Raw genomic sequence first — 24,978 nt, 5'->3', positions numbered from 1 at the left:
AGTAAGTAAGTAAGTAAGTAAGTAAGTAAGTAAGTAAGTAAGTAAGTAAGTAAGTAAGTAAGTAAGTAAATAAATAAATACATAAATAAATGGTCAAATGTGTAAATTATTCCATTACTGTGACCCCTGGTTGAGCATCAGATGAACTGAGCAAATAGACTAATTGTGTTAAGGTTTGGGTTTTATAAAAGCAGAAGCTGCTCTAGAGAAGAGTCTCCACCTGATTACTTCTCTTCTCTCTGATCCACCAACACTGAGTTCAGTTCATCTTTTAATCAACACGCCCATTCACTCACATCCCCATGTTGTTATGTTTCCCTAATAGAGCTTCATGTGTCTCATATGTTGGATTAAACTAAGAGCTTTGTGTGCTGCTGCTCTGAGGTGACACCACCATTGTTGTGTTCAGGTGAAACCACCCAAACCTGATGCGGTTTCTGTCTGAATGGCGTGCCAGTGTGAATTTCCCTCAGAGCCTTTGGGGTTCCTAAATCCTTCAGCTGGGAGCAACACTGAGCCCTGATTGGTACACAGTGACTCATTTTTATTCCTCAGGCTGGAGCCAAACAATCCGGCAGCGATAGAACGTCACGGCGAACATTACGGTGACAGGTTCAATAAAGGCCTTTACATCAATGCCACGTTCAATTGACTGGTTTTAATGAGCGGCAATAAATAATGCAGGAACATTAGCACAGGGTCGTAAAAAGCTGCATGCACACGTTCACGTCTCCTGAAGCTTAGCAAAGTTTTCACCTTCCATTTGCTTTGATTCTTAAAATGTCTTTGAGCAGAACTGCTCTGTAGTAGTTCACATTTTATTTTATAAATACAAAACACAGACAGGGTAAAGATGATCAATATACCCTCATATGAACACACCGCTTTGTAATAAGAGGAGTAAACGAGGCCAACTGATTCCAAAATTAATACAAAATTTGTTTCGGTTTATTACAAGGCATTCTGTTGGTTGAATGCACAGGATCCAGAACAGTATGGCTGGCCAGCAATGCTGCAGCAAATGATTGGATTTCTAAATGTTGTGTGAATGTGAGCAAAGAATTCCTCCATTCTGTCTGCTGCAGCCCCTTTGCTCTGTCTGTGTGCTTCTGGTTGGTTCAGTCCTGTAAAGCGGCCATTGTTTATCCACCTAGCATGGAGGGAATAGATGCATGGAAAACGTATAGGCTGACTTTCAGACTTCTGATTGTCAGGAAAAGTAAATATGACAAATAAAACAAGCTGCAGATAACAAGTAACAAGGAAGCTGCAAATACGTCTCAAAAATTTGAATATTGCAGAAATAGTTCCTTTTTTTTGTCAGGAAGTGAAACTCATAAACTCTATAGGTCCATTATACAGAGAGTGAAATACACTAAGCACCAATTTCTTTGTAATTTTGAAAGTTACAACTGAGAGAGGAAGAATACTAAACCAAAATTCAATATGTCAGAAAGTGTCAATGAAGTGCATCACCTCCAAGTTCCACCAGTCCTGGTTCTGATTCCACTTCCAAACTCACTTCTATACAGAAGCTGCAGTCAATCCACCACTAAACATTGTTGCTATTGTTGGGCTTTATTTTTTTATTCTTCCGTCTGGTTATGATCTCGTGACAATGCCATCTGCTCCCAACTAGATCCATCTGTTATTACTTAGGTAAATAGAGCGCTGCTATGTGACATCTACGTTGTTCTTCTGAATATGGGTTCCTTTGGAGTCATAAACCAGTCACACGGAAATCTGATTGCGTTCACTTTTAATTAATGGTGTGAACAGCCATGCAAAAAGATCAAACTTCTCAACTGAAAAAGTCAGATGCTTCACACTTGCTGTGTGAAGCATCTGACAAAGGTGCTTAAAGTATTGAGCAAACACTGTGAACACTTTTGTATGTGAGATTTCATTTTGTTTGTTTTGGTTTTAATTTTATCAATTTGCACTAATCTTAGACAACCAGTTCTTAGCAAATTCTAGATATCAATAATGCTTTGCCTTACCCTAAACTGCCTTGTTTTAGACACTCAGCCGAGCTGCAAAATTCTAGTTTGGTCAAAAGTTTTCTGGCAAAAGTCGCCATGTTTGTTCTTGGACAAAAGACACAGGTAGTAAAAAAGAGAAAAAGTGTATTTTAGAATGTTTTTTTTTTTTTCTAAAGTGCCATCAAACATCCTTAAGCCTTGGTTTGTTGTCGAGTCTTGCAGAGATGTTCAAAGATTGAACAACATGTTTAGTTCTCCACTTCTCTTTCAAAGAGATCTCTGAGGAAATCCACGTCTCCAACCTTTAGGCCGTTGCTTCCCCACTGTTCTGCCTTCCCTCTTACATTCATGTCGGATGTTGTGCTGGAGGCATGAGGAAGACGCCGATGAGAGCGCACCGGGGTTCACTGTGCAGCGCCACCAGCAGGGTGCTTTGCATCCATGGCTGGAGTCACCGTTCCTTCCGTCGCAGCATGGATCCGGTTGCTACTGTGTATGCATGTTTATTTCATGAGCACAAGAAAATGTTAACCTAAAAAGAAAGACACATGCACATTATTCAGGAAATTTCTGTGGAAGCAGAAAAAATGGAAGATCTTGGCAGTGTGTGATTTATCAGCAAGGAACACAATATTCTTCAGTATGCAAAACCAAGACAGAGATGGAAATACAACAAATTCTACTCGTTACTTTGGTATGCAGCTATAAAACTGGTTCTCGTGATTAAATTGCCAGAGGCTTACTCTCAGTTTGCCTCCTCATAAATAAATGTGTCATTGCTTGGTGAATTAAGAAACACAGGAAGGAGAGTTAATTTTATATTGTTGCTCGTCTTCCTCTCTTGCCTTCACTCAGTTCTGTTGCTTCGCCTGCTTTGCCTTCTTCGCTGATTAAGTAAAACTGATTAGCTCCACCACTGCCGCCAAATTCCCCTCTCAGTTTCAAAGTGGATCTCTTGCTCTTTGTCTCAACCCATTTCCATTTCTTCCATCTTGCCTTTCAAGCAGATGAGTGGCTGATGAGATATGACAGGCCAATTTTACCAACAGGAAGGTCGTTTCCTGTTTTTTAGGTGGATTTCGCTGACATGTGCTGCCGCGACGGGAAAAGCTGGTGTAATGCTGACAAATTGCTGCTCATTTTCCACCTCTGACCTCTATTAGCAGGTTACCTGGGACTCACCCAGGCTATTTTGTTTGTTGGAACTGAGAGTTTAAAGGTTTCATAGTTACAGTACTGTAATTCTTTCCCAATTTGTATTTACTGTTTGAGGAGATCTGAAGCAGCCATATCCCATGGTTCCCTTCTGTTGATACCACCAGAATATTGGGGGTGAGAGGGTGGTGTCAACAACATTTATGGGATTGGTTGTCTTCCATCAGCAGCTTCACACATACATACATGAACATGTGCTGATACAGAACCAAGGTCTAGGTAAGAAAAGCGGTATTGGTATTGGTATTAATATTGGTGATACTGGCCCTGTATTTACTTTGTGCCAGATTAATACCATAAATTGTAGTACTGCACATCTTTACTATGTGCACCATCAGGGATATAGTGCTAGACACATAGCAGATGAACAAAGCATCAGTCTGATCATGAAGAGAACGAGCGACAGCAAAGATCCACATTTCCAAATAATAAAAGCAGCATCGTTACAATGTTTTGGTGATGAATCAGTGCATACTTTTCTTGCAATACTTCTGTTTTTTCTCCTGTCTTGAGCAGATCATTTATAAACCATCACATTATCAGGATTCGTGAGAGCTGCACCAGTCTGCTAACTACAATAAAACCTAGTCTACCGGTCCTTCCTGCTGGGACCGTTAGTAATGGATCGAGACAGAAAGAACAAGATCTGTTTTGGGTGCTTAACTGTTTTTGTTAGTAATTGCATTTGTAAATTAAAATTTTGCTAAATTTCAATTCAATTACCATATTAGTTGGGTAAATCCAATGAAATTGAAACAACTTTTCTTCTAGTTACTTCATTCTCCTTAACAAATGCCAGGATGTGAGGTTTATTTCAGCCTGAATCAACCTATTTAAATTCATGATTCAAGAAGAATGCCCTCCCAACAGGTTTAGTTGGAGTTTATTGGGACTGTTATTTGTTTCTCAGCAGAGCAATGAGCCGGGATGCAGCTCCAGGCTCTCTTCAGGCTGCTTGATCAACAGTCATACTGATGGAGTGCTGCTTCACATAACCTGCCCTATGGAATTACCAGACCCAACTGAGGCGGCTTGGCGGGAGCTTCAGCCTCTGAGGTGTAAGGAGCCAATAAATGCTCACCATATGCGACAAGTCTTCGACTTTTGGAAAGCTGTAAAGTCCGAAACACAAAGAAGCAGTCAGCCACCGATAAAACTGCTAATAAAGAAACAACAGACGCAGATGAACTGTAACAGTTTTACAGTTAATTTAGATCACCAGACACATTTTAATATTAGACAAAAATACAGATTTTCAATAATGATTTCATTTATTAAAGGGAGAAAACTATCTGAATCTCCTAGCTTTATATGAAAAAGAATATTTGAAATATTTGAACTAGTAAACTGTTGTTGATCACATTTCTTTTTTTCATTTTCACTGGCCACATCTTATCGCTCCTTCTGAAGAATCGATAATAGACTTTAACAGTGCATGTCTGACAACATGAAGTAGGCTTAAAGATATCAAAAAGCAACGAGTCATGTTCAAATTGAAGTAATTTCAAGAACAGAAACCAACACAATGTTTATGAAAATCATTTTTCTGGTCTTGGATCTACAGGAACCCCTCAATTCTCTCTAAAGCAAACATAAAGAGAGCTCCAAAGAAAAATCTAAAGCAGCGCTGGCCAGATGTTAATGTCAAAGATTAAATAACTACTGACCAATATGAACACAAAGCTCTTACATTTGGAGAGAAAATGAACTTTATCACTAGTGTTCGGATAGTCAGACATGGTACTGGTAAACAGCAATCCACCCATAGACCTGGAAGACTTGCGGTAGTTAATGAAACAGTAACATTTCCATCAGTGTTTTTTATGTGCATTTGGCATAAGAAAGAGTTGTTGGAAACAGCTAAAGTTGACACAACTTCTTCATGTTTTTTAAAAAAAATCTTTAACAATTGCTTCAGGAGGTTTTTGGCTTTTCTGAATAAGACTTAATGCTCTAAAGGAGAAATGGGGACACAATAAGCTCTGACTTAGCGAATCCATCCCACTGATGGGTTTGTGCCTTATCAGAGGCATGAAGCTAAATAAATAAATTGCAAACCTCTTTCTTGGAGGGCAGGACTGTCAGAGGCCCTACAGGGGATGGGAGTGATGCTACCCTAACCCGAACCCTGACATCATCTGATGCCTTACTATCTTATTTTTCAGAGATGTGTGGTTCATACTAGGTTTCAACAAGTACCTCCTGTTTATTACAGTTAAACATAATGTTAACATGTGACAAAATTATGCTTTGCGTAGCCTGGATGATTTGCTTCAACCCAGTAGATGGAAACATACCTAATTTTCATTTTCTTTCTTTTTCCGTTTTTGCTGGCATTTTAAAAGTTTGCTCAAAATTTGCATGACAATCAGACAGAAACATAGCTAGTCATTTCTGCTCTGCATTACAAAATATTTCTCTGCAAGTTGCTCAAAGGCACTTTGGGTTAACCCCAACCCGAATTATCCCAACCACACCAGCAAGTTCACCTCAGAATGACTGGAAGAACTCCACCTGAAAGTTTTGGCTTCATCTTATCACCCAGCCTGCTGACATGTTGCAGCCTGACTCTGATTAGGCTGGAGTTACAGAGATGTAACCGACTCATTAGCAGTTCCAGCAAACTCTACATGACAGTTGTTGCCGCTAAGGCAGCAACCAGTTATTAGGCTGATAATCTGAAATGCTGAATGTTAAAAAAAAATCAAAAAGAGGAGAAATCTGTAAACAGATTCATTGTTCACAACACTGCTTTCTGCCAGCAGCTCATAAAGCCTTGTTTATAGATTGCAATTATAGTGAAAGTGTATTCTCATACACAAGACTTACTTGTTCTTGCATGTTGATCTGTGAATACACAATAGCAGATCCCTAATTAATCATTTACACATGAAATCATTGTTTACACCACGGCTAAGCAGACATTTTCCATCAAAGTGCAATTATGCCAGAGGGGAAAGTGAGACACTGAGAAAGAAAACTGTTTCATCTGGTGTCAGTTCTAGAGCGAGAAGTCAAATGAAATAGCATTAAAACATTCAGAGCAGTTGGGATCAAAACAGCCTTAAAAAGGTAAAGAAGAACTGAGAACTAGTTAGGATGCAAAAGACAAGATCAAGGCTGCTATCGAACCCAGTTTGTTTACATCCAGATCAAACACCATTGAAGGTGAATGAGTTAAGAATTAATTAATTTAATTAACATTTCTCACTTTTAAGATCTTATTGTGAGGGGGGATAATTCATACATAAAATTCTACTTAAAGTCATAAATCGGCAACTGCCATTTAAGCCTGTCTGAAAGGCTTAGATGGCTGCACAGTGATGCAGCACTGTTGCCTAGCATCAAGGAGGTCCTGGGTTCAAATCCAAGCCTGGGGTATTCTGCATTGAGCTTACATGTGCTCCCTGTGCATTTGCATTGATAATGTAAATCTCTGAAAATACAGAAATCTGACCACCTGATCCAAATCTGATCACATGATCCTCCAGCATCTCTTTAGGCTGAGTTTGGACTTTGAATGAACTATTGGTCTGAGTGTACCATTGCTAAACAGAACCCATTTATTATGCAAATGTTCTGCAACTTTTTGAAGTTTTATTAAGTCAAATCATTCTTTTCTGAGTCATCTGATGGTTTATGTGATCTGTCTGATATATTTTTTCAGAAGAGCGGTGACAGCACAATTGCTATTGTCGATGACACTACAACATAGAGTCAGCCTGGTGGCTCAGTTACGGGTTCATCCACCACTGTTGTTGTGTAGCTTACCACCAATGATGAGTGAATGTGTGAATGACTGAATAGGGTGAAGTGCTGTGGAGTCCTCTGACTTGATATACAAGAGCAGGTCATATGCATGTGAAAGGTTGAAATATTTCCTTTCTTGTTTACAATGAATCCAGAAAGAATAGATAAAGATCTGACGTCATTAATGTGCACATGTTAAAAATGATTGCTTTGTGCAAATCTTTGTGATAGCTATACAGCTCGTCTCACGTATAATTTTGTATATTATGTAAGAATATCACTGAAGGATTCAAGTGATAAACTTCAACATGAAAGAATGAAATTGATATTTATATTTTTTGTGTGTTTTTAGCTTCAGAATGATCTCAGAAGTGAAGTGAGTTAGTCCTCCTGCCCATTTTTAAAAGGCAAACTTTTACTTTCAGTATCTGCCACTTATCCAGTATTACTGTTGGTTATTGACAGCACAATAATAGCTAAAAGGGCAAAAGGAAAAAAAAAAGATGTTAAAAAATACTCAAACCAAATCTCATATGTGCTGATTCAGTGGTAAAAAAAGATTTAAAAATCTTTACAAACATCGTCTAAATGAGCCAATCAAAATTCTAGACTTTTCAGCTAGTTTATGGTAAGCTATGTAAACTCACAATGTTCAGATGGTAAACTATGAACATGAATGAATTCACTACAATCTGAACACACTGAATATAAAAGCTCTTGTTAAGAATGATGTAACACAGACCAAATGTTCCAGAAGCCCAACTGGTATCCTTGTCTTAAAGGCCTTTAGTGCCTTTAAGACAAGGGTACCAGTCTCTACACTACACCCAATGTCTTTCTTTGTATCTTTTGTGATAACCTTTCTCAGTAAAGATTATTTTTTTCTAAATATCAACCAACCAGTACACATTTAGAAATAGTAGTTTAATAGGAAGTTGAAACCTTTCTTACACAGTGACTCTCTATGATTGGTTGAAGCACATGGTTTACTAGTGGTTGGAAAAGTTTCTGACCTCTAGATTCAATATGGCTGCCCTGGTGTAGCTACTGCTAAGTAACAGCTACTTTGTTTTTGTGATAGTTTGTATGTAGAAATTAGTTCATTGCCTGATTTTACACCATTTTGTGGAGAGACAGCATCATCAGACTTCAGGTCATCAAGGATTAGGATTCTGGGGAACAGATGGTCTCATGTTGGAGTTATGTCTTACCTCCTCTAGGGTGCCACCTGGATACATTCCTCATAGCAAGATATATTCCCTTGCATCATCTTGAAATCAAACAGGAGTGAAAATTCCGCCAAGTCAACCCTAATCATATGGATCTGATGGGTCACTTCCACCAGTTGTGGGCTGACTCATGCTAGCACTCCCAGCCTGTTTTTTGTCCCAAGGGGGTTCCACATCATACAGAGATATAACGAGCTGCGTGCTCGCATTGGCAACTGATATCAGCTTAGTAACTATGGTGATGATTGCAGTCACATGAACCATATAATCACTTTTTCTTTCTAGTACTATATCTGTGTGCCTAACTGATTTTGTGTGTACTTTGAAACACTGTTTGAGTTGCTCTTTCTCTCCCTGTGCTCAGGGTTTCCATCCTCCGTCTATCGATCTGTTGACCAAGTCGGAAAGCGGGACTCGTTGTTTCAGCACTGTCAGCAGCCTCCCCCAGCCTATTTACTGCATCGCCGAGTGTGCAAACAGACGGGATCCCTTAGTGTTTGAATTTCATCTGTGAAAATGATTTATTTAAATATTATTCTGATACTGTCATTATAATACAAACGGTTGCAATGTTTCATTACAGAAGCCTCACACAATACCAAAGAAAAAGAGAACCAGAGTTCTTCAGAGTTCTGACAGCTTAACAGACAGACAGGACCGCATCAAAGATGGAGATACATTATTAGAAGAAACAAACACATTTAGAGTGGATGAAGAGCATGGCTTCAGAAGGATCATTGAGCTATATGTCTGAGAGAACATCCCTGGAAGAAGGACCTGCCGCCGGAGCGTGAGCTGGTAGAGACTGAGAAGCTAATCCACCTTTCCAGTAATGATACAATTTCAGTCAAAGCTCCAGTCTCTCCTTCTTTATTATTCAATGTTAAGTGGGGGGGCACCATCAAGCTAACCCCGCTAGATTAGGATAGAACCATGGAGATGTTTTTGATATATCTATTTATATATATATATAAATATACATGGATATAGAATCTTCTTTTTCTTCAAAAACACATTTTATGTAAGTTCATTTTCAAGAGATGGAAAATCCGCTTCGGACTTCTTAACACGTGAATATGAATACATGGTACTATTGTTACAAATACAGCACATCACTGGCCTCTGCCTTTTCAAATGGCTCTGAAAAAACTCCAACAGAAAATAAAACGTTAACATGCTTCTTAATTCATTTACAAGTTATACAGATCTTTAACGTTTTTTGTTAGTTTTTTTACACGGTGGTCTGGACAAACTGCCCACTCGGACTGTGCACACTCTCCAAAAGCATTCAGACAAACTTTCAGTGGAATCAGCATCACAATCCCATTCTCATCTCTAGAAAATAAATTGCCCTCCTATTATTATTATTATTATTATTATTATTATTATTATTATTATTATTATTATTATTATTTTTGTTTTTCTTCTTGCAAAATAAACTTTCTGAAGTATATTATGTAACAGGTTTCATTTAAAAACAATCAGTGCCCAGTCACGGCAGAATGGCGAAAATGAGACAGTGATGGTAGATTAGCTGTCCAAATGTGCCCTGCAGCGGTTTGGAATTAGGGGGATTAGAGCGGGTTGACCCTTCCCGCCCTGCGCGGAGCGGTGCAGTGCTGCACGGTGTGCCGTGTCTTGCTGGAACGTCTCGGGGTCTTGGGAAGCACGCTGTGCTCCATCAGCCTGTGGACCTCGCTGCTGAATCAACAAGTTCCCCCTAAACTGTTCTTTGGCAACGTGATAAACTATACAAGAGAGGGGATTCGGCTTCGTCTGTAAAGTGAAACACGAGTTTAAAGTGAGGTTTTGCATTTCGAGAACACACAGCAGAGGGATTATTGCATGTTGAGTTGTTTTGTTGCCTATGAGTTCTTAGCTTATGCCATACCACAAATATAGGGCTACATAGTCATGCTAATTTTGTTTGGCCACCTCATAGTTTGGGGTTTTGAATAAGCAAAAAAAAGATGTGCTATTGATCAGCATGTATTTATACAAACTGCTGATCTCTTTCATAGGATAACTGCGGCGCTATGGCAACACGGTACTCATGGAGGATAACTTTTACATATCTGCTGCTGTGTCATTCATAGCTGTTTTTGTTTGAATTAGAATCTAAGTTTCTGCTGGATGGTGCTGAAAAGTCAACAATAACAGATTCATTTTAGTTTCCGGATCATGTTAAAGATCTTGAAATCGCTGTGAAAGCCAGCCGCTGCTCTTTCAGTGTTCATGTCAGATTGTCAAAGCGTTTCATTCATAAATCCTTGGTGCACATTAAAAATATCCTGGGAAACATGAGCTTTATGTAAAGCTGTAAAATAAATATAGCAGTGTGAGATCCAAGAAAAGAAATTTCAACAAAACCAATACTCTTCTTTTGAAGGTTGTTGTGTATAATTCTGTCTAACTAGCTGTTATTTCATCACAGTCTTGCATATCTGTGAGAAATGTACAAATACAGCAAATCTAAAAACTCAACACAACCTTATTATAGTGCCTGCTCAGTGGTGTAGAAGATGAAGTTTTCCACATTCATACATCTATTGTCCTCCCGTTTTCTCTGCCAAAGATTGATGTATGATTAAGTTACATGCAGGAACTACCATAACTAAGACTATGTTCACACAGCAGCTCAATTCCAATTTTTTTTCTGAAATCCAATTTTTATTATTCTTTTGCATGAACGTTCCTCCTACTGAATGGGGTGATTGGTCTTCTGTGTAAATGGTTGACGACCCCAAAGTGACCTGAAAGCGCAGAAGAAAAATCTCGACATCACATAACAGTGATGTTTACTGAATTAATGATGCACACAGCTGTCTACTGATTTACAGTTTATTCAACAATGGGAGCTGGTGCGAGGTCACAAGATGAAGGCAGCTAACAAAAAAAAAAAAGCCCAGCTAATAGCAACAGCCCTTAGTGGAGCATTAAAAGCAACTTTTCTCCTGCTAGCGCTAGACAAGCATGTTTGTTTTGGTTGTTTTTAGTCCACTTCCTGCTTTTGGAGCAGTCTCTGGTCTGCCTGGTGTTCAGATAGTCATTCAAACCGCACCAGACTTGACTTCAGCTGAACTGAGACCGAGGTTATTCAGTGGACCAGAGTTCACTTTTTTTAAGTCCTCATGAGTGTTTGATTACACATCCACAAACAAAGGTGTGGAGGTGTGGATTTGCAAATCAACACAAATGTAGATTTGCCTAAATTTGACTTTCTAGGCAAATGTACTGGAGTTTGATAGAAGTGGACTAAACAGGGTGGAGTCAATGCACCATAGTGTATGTATTATACTTTGGAATACATCATGGCATTTCTCCTGCCCAATACTATTTCTTGTTTGCAGTCTGCTAATGATGGCCGTTTGTTTTGCAGTTAGACACTGTAGAATATGTCCCATTTAACATGGAAAAAGATTTCTATGTGTTTCATGATTTACCTTGTTTTCATTATACAACATTAGGAATACCTGGCATTTAAGCAAGTGTGTGTTCAGGGTTTTGATCCTCCATGTTTCTGCGTTGGCATTCCTCATCTACCGTTCATTAAATCCCCCCTTTGTGATTAGCCACTGAAATTTTTCTGAGAAGATTAATGCTAGTCAGAATCAATCATCCAGTTGTGAGGTATCAGGATTTACAATAACTCATAGTGACTTTCTGTTTTTTTTTTTTTTATTCCTACTAAGGATGCATTACAAATTAAAATGACAAGGGGACATTATTTTCACACCAAAGCTAGCACAGAAAAAGAAACTGCGGTTCAAAACATTGGAACATTAAACTCCAAATGTTGGCTCATGTAGGTCAGATATTTTCCTCATCTTCAAAACCTCCAGAACAAGCATGCACTTCTCATGATGAATCACCAACAGGATGTAAAATTATGCACACCTGAAATTTGGATGGATAATACGGCTGAAAGAGAAATGAAAAGAATGACCCTTTTAACTTAAAGGTTAACATCAATCGTCTAATTTAACACAGACTTATATTAGATTTATCTCATCTGGAGAAGGCTAGAGTGCCTATTCACAATGATCAATGGCCAATATCAGCAGCAGCTATGTATACAGCACATACATTAGTTCTGTGTTTCAAATAAAACAGACATATATCTAGGATCAAATATACTACACAAATATAGATTCTTCGATATTCTCGTTTACTTATGAGCAATGAACACAGAAACGTCAACAGCTAAACTTTAAGAAAGTCATTCTTCCATGAGCGTTATCCAACAAGATAGAGTCCAGGTGTTAGGCGGCGTCTCTGCTGGCGTCGACCAGGCATCTGTAGAAAAGGTGCTCCTTCTGCTGCCGTTGTGACTGGTGTTTATAGTGGCTAGTAATAATGTGCTAAGTGCAAGAGCAGAAGTGGCGAGAAAATGAGGAGCAAACTGTGCTGTCCGCATGGTGGAGTTCAGGGTTGTGGTAAGTGGGTGGCGAAGGGAGTAAAACAGGCAATTTTCTTTTTTCTTTTTACCTTTTTTTTTATCCTTTGTTTGCTTTTGAAGCACACAGTTGGACCAACATCTGGGAGCAAATCACGACTGTTCTTTAAATTATAACAAGGCATCCCTCACCAGGCCACACGCCAGAAGCAGGACAGCAAGTCCAGAGCTGGACAATATTCTTGTACCTGCAAAGAGACAAACAGAGGACAGAGGCAATCATTAACTGTGAGGTTAAACAGTAGCTAAAGCAACCTGTATTTTTATAAATAAGGATTCTGTAATAAATAGAGTTAAAAGTGTTACTCCAATAAAGAAGCAAATATAACCTTAGAAACCATGTCTTCATTTCATGTGTGTTTCCCAGCTAGGTGCTGTTACTTTAAGTAACATGACTCATATAAAACTCCTTGGATCTGTTGCTTCTTACATTCTGGAACTGTTTGTTGAGACGTTTGCCATGTGACAGCCAACATGACCGGCATGTTTTTAATGAGTGTGCCTTTAAATATATGAAAGAAATTAGTAGGACTCTGATCCCATACTTGATGGTTGGGATTTTACCCAGATAACTGTGTGTGCCAATAAGTAGTGTTCGTCAGAGTGGACAGATGTCACATGTGGTGTTTATTCCAGGGTTTAATCCTGGGACCCTCCTATTTCATATCTACATGTTCTGCCAGATGTTTTAAACCAACCATGTATCAATTCATACCCAATCATGAAGAGGCCTAATTGTCTATGTTTTGTTATCTACATGAGTAAAACCACCAAAACTGGCTCAAGCCCACATACTTTTAAACCCCTCATCCATCTATCAGACCTCTGTTTATTTAATTATGTATGCTCATTCAAGAATATTGATTATAACTTCATTGGATGAGTGAATTTGACTTTTATGTATTCTTTTTAAAACATGTTGTTGACCTGGACTTTAACTTAACTGCATTCTGTCTTTTTCAGATGCATCTGACCCCTTCGGTCTCTCTATATTCACATAAAGGAAGCGTGAGTAACTCTGATGGCACCACGCAATATTTGACAGTCTTGATCAAATAAGCACGGAAGATAAAAAAATATTGTTAAAATTATGTTTTATGTTTTTCTCTGGCACCCCAGTTGCTCTTAAGTTGACAATTGTGCTCCCCATGGTAAAAAGTCGATGGAATGTATAATAAATGGTCATAAATATGTAGATTTTTCTTCTCTCCGACTTAATTTTGCAGCTTCATCCTACATTGTATTCCAGGACAACACCTGAAGCTACATAATACTCAATCCAAATGTTCTGAACTATCTTGTTCTTTTGGTTATGTGAGAATATCCTCAACATAAAAACTCTACAGGAACCACTGGTGAATAATTGATGCTTTTTGCTGTTTCACCAAACAGACTGGTGCAGCTCTGTGTGTCATTCTTTTTTGGATTCAAATTTTTACACTAAAGTCTAGTCATTTCTAAAGATGTTGGATAAACAACACAAGCAGGCAGTCATGGTTTCATATGATTTTCTCCTTTGATCCAATAAGTACCTCTCAAGTACTTCACTGATGGCTCTATCTAGGGAGGTGACAAAACACCAGAGAAGTTCTTTTATTTTTCAAATAGAATGAAATTCTCAAAAGTTTTAAACAGTATTTTCAAGAATCTTTAATCTGAGTCAAATTATTTAGTCCAGGTATGATCCATCTATACACTGCAACTTTCATGCTTGTCTCGTTCATAGGAGGTCCTTATGCTAAAATATTTAAAAGCATTTTATTTGTGTTTCCATTGGTAATTTTTTCTAATTTATTCATGTAAATTTTGCCTATTAGCATTTTTTTTTTCTTAGATCATTTCTTAAATATTCAAAAGAAAATGCAGCTTGTAAAGCCAAGATATCTAGTCACAATGCTACTTGATACACTATTGGTTGGTCTTTGAAAAGCACCCAATCAAGGAGCACCATTTATTTGGTTGATATTAGCCTCTGTGGTATATCTATGATGGCTACTTGTATGCATTGATGTGTAGGGTATAATTAGTGTTTGATTTAATAAAATAAACAATTTTAAGCATTTGTTGAGGCAATTTGAAGAATTTGTGAGTTTCAGCCATTCACAGACAGTTGAGCTCCCTGACATTTAGAGTTTGAACCAGGGAAAGTCAAATGCAGTTGAGAGTTCCTTAAAAAAATATTAAAGGCCTTACTTGTATGTACCAACAGGAAGCTGCAAAGCAGATGCTAATTTGCAGTTAGCCAGTTGTGGTAGTCCTACTGGCGTTCCAGTCAATTTATTTTACTTTTAGTACTGAAAAACTTTCAGATAAATTATTCAATAAGTGGTTAAAGTCCTGATGTACTAGTAGCTACCCAAACTAGTAGTCTTGATTTTAGCTGTGAACAAGTCGAATTGGAAACAATACAACTTTCTTCCTTACTTCAAAATAAGGAATGATGAGAAAAATATTATCATGGTACTTGCTTGAGCAGAGAATCTGAGACAGCAAAGTAGTCCCATATCATCACAATGCCACCAACAATGCCAGAGTTGGTGGCATTAAAATAAACAATTTTAAGCATTTGTAAAGCTGTTCTAGCTGTTCCCTGTGCGTGTATTGGATGTCACCTATAAGTACGATGAAAACTTGTAACTACCTGGAAGTATCCAGGAAGTACCCCAACTATTTCCAATAACTACTTCAAACGAACCCTAAAAGGTTACTTTCAGAATATTCTGGAAGTATCCTGTGAGTAGCTCATGGCTACCCTAGTTATTCTGAACGTACCCTGTAAGGGTACTCGTGTGTATTATGGATTACACTGTTTTTAAGGATGTATGGTGAACATTTCTACATTATACCTGTAAAACCTTGAAAGTATTTTTTCTAGAAACCTGTCTCGGCTTTTTCTAATTTTTTCATTAAAAGCTTTTTCACATAATAGATGGGAAGAAGTCTGTTGCGTAACAACAGGGGTACTCATGTATTCTCTGAGTTGAAATTAACAGAGAGTGAGTGAACATTTAATACTTAATGTGTGTAATGACTGCAGCCGCACAGAGGTCCAAGGGTCAGCCATCCCGGGCCTGTTCCACTTGACTTGATTAAAGCGGCTGTTAACATGTTAGAGCATGAATCAGCTGACTATAAAGAGATGCAAAAATATCCAGGGGGGATTAGGACGGTCAACAGTACCAAGAAAGACAACTGACCCTCGAACAGACATAAAGAGCTCTAAATATATTCAAAGAGAGGCAACAGAACAAACTAAAGAGACATTCCAACAAGATTGTGACTTTAGATCCAGAATAGAACTGTTGTTTAATAATTTTCATCTGTTCTAATAGTTTGGTGTGGTCATAGACCTGCTGCTTCTACCTCAACACAACGCAAACAGTCCTGACTAAACTTTCTCACCAGGAGACTGCTCACATGGGCCAGAACAGTCTTAGAAAGGAAAGAGAGCAAAGATAAAAAGTGCATTTAGAACAAAGAACAAAAAGCATGTTGTGTCATTCCAGATAGGATCTTAAAAAAGAAGACATTTAATATTTATGAAAGTCATCTAGACATTTGCAACATTTCTGGGCAGTTGTTTTAAGAGGACGTCCATGGGGACACATTTCTCTCCGTGTTCCAGCTTTGGATTGTCTGGATTTGGGAAAAAAAGGAGTGGGGGGAGAAAGGAGGAGTGAAGTTCCTACAGAGACAGAAGGCTTTAATAGCATATTCCTCAAAATCACATCTCATTTGGTTTGAGGGGATCCAAGGAGCAGCAGCACCATGCTGGAGAGCCAGCTGGTCGACCAAACATAGCCTAACATCACATTTAGCTGTGAATCTGAGGACAGCAAAGAACAAACCCTAAATCTAAATTTGGGTTTCCTACAGTCAGTGGCAGTTTTTCAATGTATGACTCTGGATAAGCCCCTCCTTCTGCATAGTCAGCCATCAAAACATGACATTAGACTAAACAAATATAGATTTATATTTGTATAAATGTTCAGAGTGCTTGTGGCAACTTGCTAAGCTAAGGAACCCTGGGTGATCTGCTTTGTGTCATTAAAATCTTTGCTAAATGTTAATAATTATTCTTTGGAAGTCTACAGATATCTCATTATGTTCAAAGGGCAAAGCCTGATTGCTTGGAGCTATGTTCTTTGTCTCAGATCTCTATAACCTAAGTTGATATCGATCAGACTGTTAAAAACTGGAGTTTCCCTTCCACCTCTCAGAGCTTCTTCTGACACATAAATGCATGTAGATCTATTATCTATCTGTTCAGTATTATCAACTTTACTAGGAGAAAGCTGATAATACTTTCTCCTTGTATTATCAACTAGGAGAAAGATGAAGTCTTAGCACTTTAAAGTAAATTGACAAAATGTTACATCTAATCACTGTGTCACTGACTGAGAATGAAAGTGCAAGCTAACATGGTAAATAATGTAGCAGTGTGTGCTTTAGTTAAAATTTTTCAATCTATTTTTGATTACATAAATTTTAAGATTAACATTTTTGATATATATATATATATATATATATATATATATATATATATATATATATATATATATATATATATTTATTTAACTAAAATGACACTTTATGCATCTTAGCAGAATATTATGCATAATAGCAGATTATGGTTAGGAGATTAAGGTGGACCATAATCTGCAGCTCAATATCTGTGTTCGTCTACATGGAGCCTGAGAGTCTAAAGATGAAGTAAATAGGAAAGAGACTTCCATTGGATAAAAACTTCAACTGGCAACAAGTTATTTATCCCCGACTTCTCATTGGAAAGAGCCAACCTGTGCCATGGAGAAGATGTTAGTCTGTTTAAGAAGGGTCAACTTATCTGAATGCTTTAATCAAAGAAAACATCTGAGGAGAGTTCAGATTTACCCTCTTACAGAGTGATGCATCAAGGTGAGAAGAAAGAAAGATGAAGTGATGCACCCATGCTGGGAAGTGTCTACTGTATAAACCTGTAGGAGCAGTCATATGATCTGGGGTCAGTTGGTCAGTTTCAGCTTCAGCAACACTATGAGTCCAAAGCATCAAGTCAGCAGACTTCCTGAATGGCGTGAACGACCAGGTTATTCCATCAGTGTATTTTGTGTGTCCAGATCAGCCATATTCCAAAATAACAAAGCCAGAAATCCTTGAATTGGGCCAGAGTGCTTCAGAAAATTTGACTTCATTTTCATGCATGGGTCGCCCACAACACAGGGTCCGGGCTCTGTGCCTAATAAGACATTTTAGAATGTGGATAATAGTGTGGAGAGCATTATAACTGTACCATACTTTGAAGAAAAATTAATACTACTTTGGCAGGAAATGAATAAGCAAAAACCTTATTGAGACAATGTCACAGTGAATACATCCCATAGTCAAAGTCAAAGACAGGCCAGCAAAATATTGGAGTGTGTGAGTTTCTTGGCACAGACAGTGTAGCACAATCAAATACATCTTAGTGAGATACAATTAACACAATCGGTAATCTTTCATTTTGTAAGCCACACAGTCTACTATCAAACACTGTGCAAGATGTACAACCAATTAAGAGTCTTGGTATGACTGACAGTACACCACTTTTCTCCCCTCTCCTGATTAATTCACCAGAAGCTTTATCAACAGCTATAGAAGCAGAACAAAGATCTTTCATTCTGTTTTGCAGTGCTGTGAAGGGTCCTTATGGCCAATGGAATCTCTTTCAGCTTTCTTTTTGACTTTGCAGTCTTGGTTGTTATTCTTTCATCTTGACCTCCATGCCTCTGGCTCACTACTTTTACCAAACATTTTCAGAACTCAGCATTCTCTCTCAGAGAAAAGTTTGTTGCAGTTTAGAGCCTTGCATTTCCATAGACTTTCTGTCCATCGGCCAGCTCCTTTTAAGAATCTCTATGCTTTGAGAAGCACGTCCCAAAGCAATTTGGAATTATAAGCGGACTCTCTAAAGCACAAGCAGCTCCATTCTGTCAGTTTTTCAGCCTTTCCAGTTATGCTGTCCATATATTTTCCCAAAAGAAATGTCCTCCTTTTGTGAACTAAAGCACCTACCATAGACTGTGTTTCTGTAACAGAGGAACCAAATGATATATGTAAAATGGAAGGGCTTCTTGTCTTCAATCTCCAGTATTTCTAGAAATTCAGGAGAACTTTAGATCTTCTTTCCTACTTCATTCTTCCTTGTTGGTATTAAATATAAAAGCCAAAATCTTTAATTGAACTCGTACATTTTGTGTTGCAGTATTTACATTATTTTCTACTTTTGACCTGTAAAGGTAATGGCAGGCTTATTTGATCACAGTCACAGTCGTATCAATCAGAGTGATGGCATTGTTGTGTTTTTGTGATTTGTCCACATATTCATTCACAACACAGTGGAGTTCACTTCAACCAAACTGAGACCTATTTGTAGACGTACCAGAGCTTGCGGTTTTGATCAGCATCAGAGCTTAAATGAGTACAGAAATCAAAACTGCAATAACAATTCCAAGAGTGTGACATACCAGAGAAGTACGAGTTCTAATGTATATTGATAAATATGACAATCTGCTTTATTTATTTTTAATGATCATTTCTTTGACTTGCTAGTGACAAAAAATATATTGTGTTCCTGTGGACTTGTATTTAGCTTTGTACATCAGTTGATTATGTTGCAGTGATTGTTATTGATTCCTAAAGGTGGTCTGACTAAGTAATTAAAAATGCATTCTGATTTCTTCCAGCATGTACATTTGTTGGATAATTGTAAGAATGAATTCCATTTTTTTATGTACATTTACATGTTTAACAGGAAAAAAAAGAACAAGGAAATATTACTATTGTAGTTTTAGTTTTCCCTCAAAACACAAACAATCTACTAGTGATGCCATATTACAAGATTTCTATATAAAAATCATTTTCACATCCACTCTTGCAAAAACAGAATTACCTACCAGTGCACAAATCAATACTGGGTTGTATCAAGCCATGTTTCCATTTTGCTTTCCATGTCTCCTCTGGTGTGTTTTTCCTGTCAGTCTTCTAGCACGCTCCAAGGAACTGATCCTGCTGCCAATTACTCTGCAAATTTCTGCCTCATCAGACCTCTCTCTGTGTGTCTCTGCTGAAAATCTGCTCTGCTCTTCTCTCCACCAATTTCCAGGGTGTCTGTCACATGAAGATGCATGACTGTAAAGCATTTTTGTTTTAGTCCCTTCAAAATAAAAGCTCAGTTGTCAAGGGTTCTCTGGCCGAATGGGACGGCCGGGATGTCTAGAGAGTGATGCCGAACTGGTAGTGTCTTTACCTTGAAGCTTTTAAATTGTTTAAAATGGCTTCCCATACGTCCTTGCATCACAGTCCAAAGTGAAGATGTGTGACAGATAGAAGGTGTTTTCTCTCACAAGGTCAGTCATTGCTTTTCCTCAAGGCAAATTTACGAGTTCACTAAAAAGGTCATGAATGACTGTGAAAAAACAAAACATCCTCAGGATGAAAAAGAAAGCTCATGTCTCCCACATGCCTTTTGGCAAAATGTGATCTGACTTTTCTTCAACAGTGGTTTTCTCAATGCCTCTCTCCCATAAAGTTCTGACTGGTGAAGAACCGGCAGTTGTCATCTGCAGAGTCTCTCCATCTCAGCTGCTGAAGTATGGAACTCCTTTAGTGTAGTCATGGTAACATGGTGACCTCTTTCATTAGTCTCCTTCTTGTACAGGTTGTGAGGATGCCCTCATTTAGTCAGATTTACACAAGGACCACACTCCTCCCATGTCTTTATGGTGGTTTAACTCAACTCCATGAATGCTCAGAGCCTTAGAGAAGTTTTGTCTCCATGTCCTGACTGATACTTTTCAGTTACCTTTTATCTTATTGGTTGGAGTATTTCATCTTCATAATGATATTCAGGAATACTGATGAACCAATGAATGGACCCTCCAGACACCACTGTCTTTATAGAATCACTTGACACACAGTCAGTGCACTCTGGCCAAATTTAATTGATCATGAATACTTTTTGTAGACAGCATAAAATAATCCTTCATTGTGGAACCAAAGGCACAAAATGTGTCACCTTACATTTTTCTGTCAGGGGCAAACACAAAAATAAATAGTTTGCCTGGAACAATGAGTTGCTCCTCTGCAATTAACCCATTTAGCAACAAGTATACTAGAACTAAGCCCCTCCTCCTGGTTCTGATTGGTTATTCTTGGTCAGGAGTGGTGCATTTCTTCAGACAGCATCAGGGACAAGGTGGAAGAGATCAATCTTTTCACAGACTTATAAGAAGCCGTCATGACATGGTGACAGTTTTAACAAATAGATTAAATACATATTTTTAAATAAAAGTTGCATAATGCAACTTGTAGGCTCCCAAATTCAAGTGTAAAGAGAATTGCAGATGAAGGGAAGTCAAGTTACAAAGGTTCCAAAGGCAGATATGGAAAGAATACAAGTTAGATTGATTGATTGAACAGATTCATTGCCTAGAAATACATAAAAACACATAACAAAACAGTGTGTACTCAGACAAGTAGCCTATAACAAACAATAAAAATGGGAACAAACAAAACGCTCAACAGGTAAAAATAGAACCTGAGATTTATATCATGTTGGCAGGTGGTTCTTTATTACACTTATAAAAGAAGAAATCTAAAGAGCAACCATTCCTGGTCGGTTCTGTCTGTCCTCTGGGCTGTGGACTCCCCTCAGTATAATTACTTCTGGCTTTCCTCATCACTGTTTGGGGGAAAGTCTGAATGTTTTGCTGGTTTGGTTTAATTGCTTACAGAGCAATGAGTAGATTTCACTGTTAACTCAAACTCTTAGTTCATCTGCTGGTTGCGTTTAGATTCTTGTCTTCTCTCTGATCCTCCAGACATGTTAGGAAACAAAACCTTTAAAAATCAAATCCCGTTCTGGATTTGTTTGTCCTTTGCATGAGCTGTTTCTCATCTCCAAACAAACCGAACCAGTGATCATGCCCAAAAGGTAAAACTCCAGCTCCAAAACTATTTTTGGAAGAATATTAATGAGTTATTGTTGCACTTTGGTACACTGCTGTGCATTTTAATTAGAGAGCATGTGGAGGGGGAAAAAGGCAAGAGTAGTCCAGGAACACAGCCGTCAAAAAGCAAAAACTCCGTCTGAAGAGAGGTTTTTTTGTCCATTTGTCATTTATCCATAACAGCAGCTGAAAGCCTCCTCCTCCCACTCGTTCTCACAGTTTATTTGACAAGGTCACTCTCTTCAGAAGCCGTGGAAGAAATTCACGGCTCATTGTCAAAGAACCTGACAGGAAGCCGAACCCTGAAACGTTTCGCTTTTAAAAGACGCCTGCGCCCGGCGCTCTTTGAGTTTTCCTCCCACCCGTGCAGGAACTCTGCTCAGGAGTAATGAGGAAGAGCGTCCGCCTGATTCAGCGCTGTTGGTGCAAGCTGAACGGCCGTCTTCGTCAACCCAACGCACCACTCAGTGTTCTGCCAAAACGCTTTTTTGGCTATGGAAACGCCGATGCAAATATCGATTGCAGGGCCAGCCGAGACGGCTGGGGTTCAGCGAGCCAGAGAGGTGGAACACGGCAGCACCTCCACCGAGAGTTCCAACTGGCTCCATGCCACCTCCATCTACTGCTGCTGATCACCGGCTGGCTGGCTGCTCTGCTGACACTCTCACTGAATTGCTTATTTACTTGCCTGGCGGATCTTTCATAAAAGTTGCTGTCTGATTGGCTTGTCGAGTGATGCGGTCTCAAAGTGACTGAGTGCGCGCCCCAGCCATGTTTCTCAGGGTGTCTGAGTGCTTACTGTATATGAAAGTGGATGTTATTACTGAGCATCCAGGTAGTTCATCTGTGACAGGTTGTGACAGGTAGGCCTAAATGTAATGTCAGACCAGTGAGGAATAGAGCGGACCTAAAAATAATCACCAGCAGCTTGTGTGATACAGACAACATAACAATGATTTTTTTTGCAGCTTTAAAGCCAAGCCCTTAATAATCCATTGATCTTCACTTCATCTTCTCCATAGATTCATCCTTTGTGTATTTGTTCCCTTTTATGACCCCTTTTCATCACTCTCATCTCCATTCCTCTTACTGTCCAAATTCAGTTCATTTGTATTTGCACGCCAACACCTGATAGAGAAAATCCTTCTGCTTTTAAAACTTTTAAGACAGCCTGTGACAGAGAGTCTGTGTCTCTGCATGGCATACAGACACTGCCTATAAGCCAATTAAAGGAGAAAACAAACAGCTTCAGAAACAACAAAGGGTGGAACTATACATCCAGTTCACAGGATGAGACAGCAATGTTTTTAGCTAAAATAACAGCTCCAATTTTGGCAAGCTTTTTTATTAGATTTGATAAGAGAAAACAGAAATGAATGTTAACATTGTCAGCACCTAATTATACTTCCAGTACTAACAAATGATTCATAGCTTCGTGTCTTTCACTCTGAAAAGCAATTTCAAATTAATGCTAATACAACCAACTGTTTTTAGTCACTGTGACAAGGTCTCAACAGGGAGCTAAAGTAAGACAGTAAAGTATGTAAAACCATATTTATATAGCATCTTTCAAGATGTAGATCATAAGGTTCTGCAGGCCTATAGAGGAAGAATAAAACCAAACATCAGTACATTGAATCAGTTAATCAAAAGCAAATGTAAAAAGGCTACTTTAGTTGCTTTTAAAATCATAAATGACTTAGAGCAATGGTCCCCTACCTTGAGCCCATTGGCGTTCATGTAGGCTGCATTCACACCAGCCTTGTTTGGTCCACTTTAATCCAACTCTAGTTTTGGCTATAGAGTTCGGTTCATTTGGGGAAGTGTGAATGAGTAATTGAACTCTGATGCAGACCATAATAGTGAAGTCTGGTGTGCTTTGGATGCAAATGTGAATGCCAAATGGAGCAGCAACTGATCTAAAACCAAGAGCAGGTCTAAAGGGAAATCCGTACCCACTAGCTGACAGGATAAAAAAAAAATCTTCACTGCAACAAGAAACATTGTGTTGTTTCAATAGGTCAAGTTAAAATCATATATGACAATACTCTACTATTTGACCACTTATGGCCACTTTCATTTTCTTGTAAATTAAATTAGGTTACATACAGCGCCAATTTGCAACATACAACACAGGCACTTCACAAAAAAGATCCATTGTTATAGATTTGTCAAAAATATGCTACTAGGAATTAATTTAAATTTCATTATTGAAGATTACCACAACAACAAACTATTTATGCTTCCTGACCCAGTGACGGACTGGTGACCTGTAGGGTCAACCTGCCCATCGCCCAATGACAACTAGAGGAAAGCAGCAGCCCCTTTAAGGCAGCATTAACAACAGTCCTTCCTTAAGAAAAACAACAAAAAAGCAGCATTGCACCTTGAGGCACCAGTAAAAAAAAAAAAAAAAAAAGACAGATTACTACTTTTTAAAGATCAAGAAATTAGAAGGCAGTATATTAGCAATAGCCAAGCATGAACTGATAACCCTGAAGGAGCCGCAGAAGTCCTCAGCAGATATTAGATTGTTTGACCAGAAACACACTTTAATCTCTTCACTTCACAAAGTTCAGCTGTATGAAAGAATGACTACAGACAGAGGGAGAATGAATATATTGATTAAAGGCAAAACAAGAAACCACATTTGGATGGATTTTTAAAAGGCGGCTATTGAAATAAGCACTCTGGACAAATGAGACACTAATGACATTTTCAGGCCATCAAGGAGAGAGCTGCATAGTGCCAACTCATCTTTTATAATCAGTAGTAATAAAAGGAAAAGCACCCATTTCTCATCCATTTCATAATTATTTATATGTTGCAGCTACTAAGTGGTTACTTGACATTTAATAAAATTAAAAATTGTATACCCTGAGTTTTTTTATTCATAGCATATTTTTAACCAAATCAAAATGTACTTTTATGTTCATAAGCCTATTATCTGCAATATATATATATATATATATATATATATATATATATATATATATATATATATATATATATATATATATATATATATATATATATAGCTTTATCGTGAAAAAATGTCAGGAGACCTAACGCCATACAGTGGTTAAAACAGATGTTTTAATTTGCCATGAGAAGGGCCTAATAATTGTTTGGATTATTAGGAAATCCAAACAATATATATATATATATATATTTTTTTTTTCAGAGGATTTGGGGTTATTTCATTAACTTTATTAAGGACTTAATAAAGTCCAACAAGCCCTTTCAGAGGGCTTGTTGGACTCTTTCAATGCGCCATGCTGGATAGACGTGTAAAACTGTATCCAATGTGTTTGTAAGTGCTCAATTATTCCTGTTTGGAGAGGCTGTGGAGAGGCTTT

At 38.2% G+C, this 24,978-nt stretch overlaps 1 protein-coding gene across 1 annotated transcript in view; it reads right to left on the bottom strand.

Moving 5' to 3' along the window:
- Positions 1-8,672: 8,672 nt before the first annotated feature.
- vstm2a (V-set and transmembrane domain containing 2A) overlaps positions 8,673-24,978 on the bottom strand; it is an 89,480-nt gene continuing 73,174 nt past the window's right edge. The window contains exon 5 of the mRNA XM_044104369.1: positions 8,673-12,820. Coding sequence (XP_043960304.1) covers positions 12,744-12,820 — 77 coding nt within the window. The 3' untranslated portion in view covers positions 8,673-12,743. The remainder of the gene's footprint in view (positions 12,821-24,978) is intronic.

This window comes from Gambusia affinis, linkage group LG21 (assembly GCF_019740435.1).
Source record: "Gambusia affinis linkage group LG21, SWU_Gaff_1.0, whole genome shotgun sequence".
NCBI classification, from domain to species: domain Eukaryota; kingdom Metazoa; phylum Chordata; class Actinopteri; order Cyprinodontiformes; family Poeciliidae; genus Gambusia; species Gambusia affinis.
The sequence above is the reverse complement of the archived record's forward strand: the minus strand, read 5'-3'. Positions and strand labels throughout refer to the sequence as shown.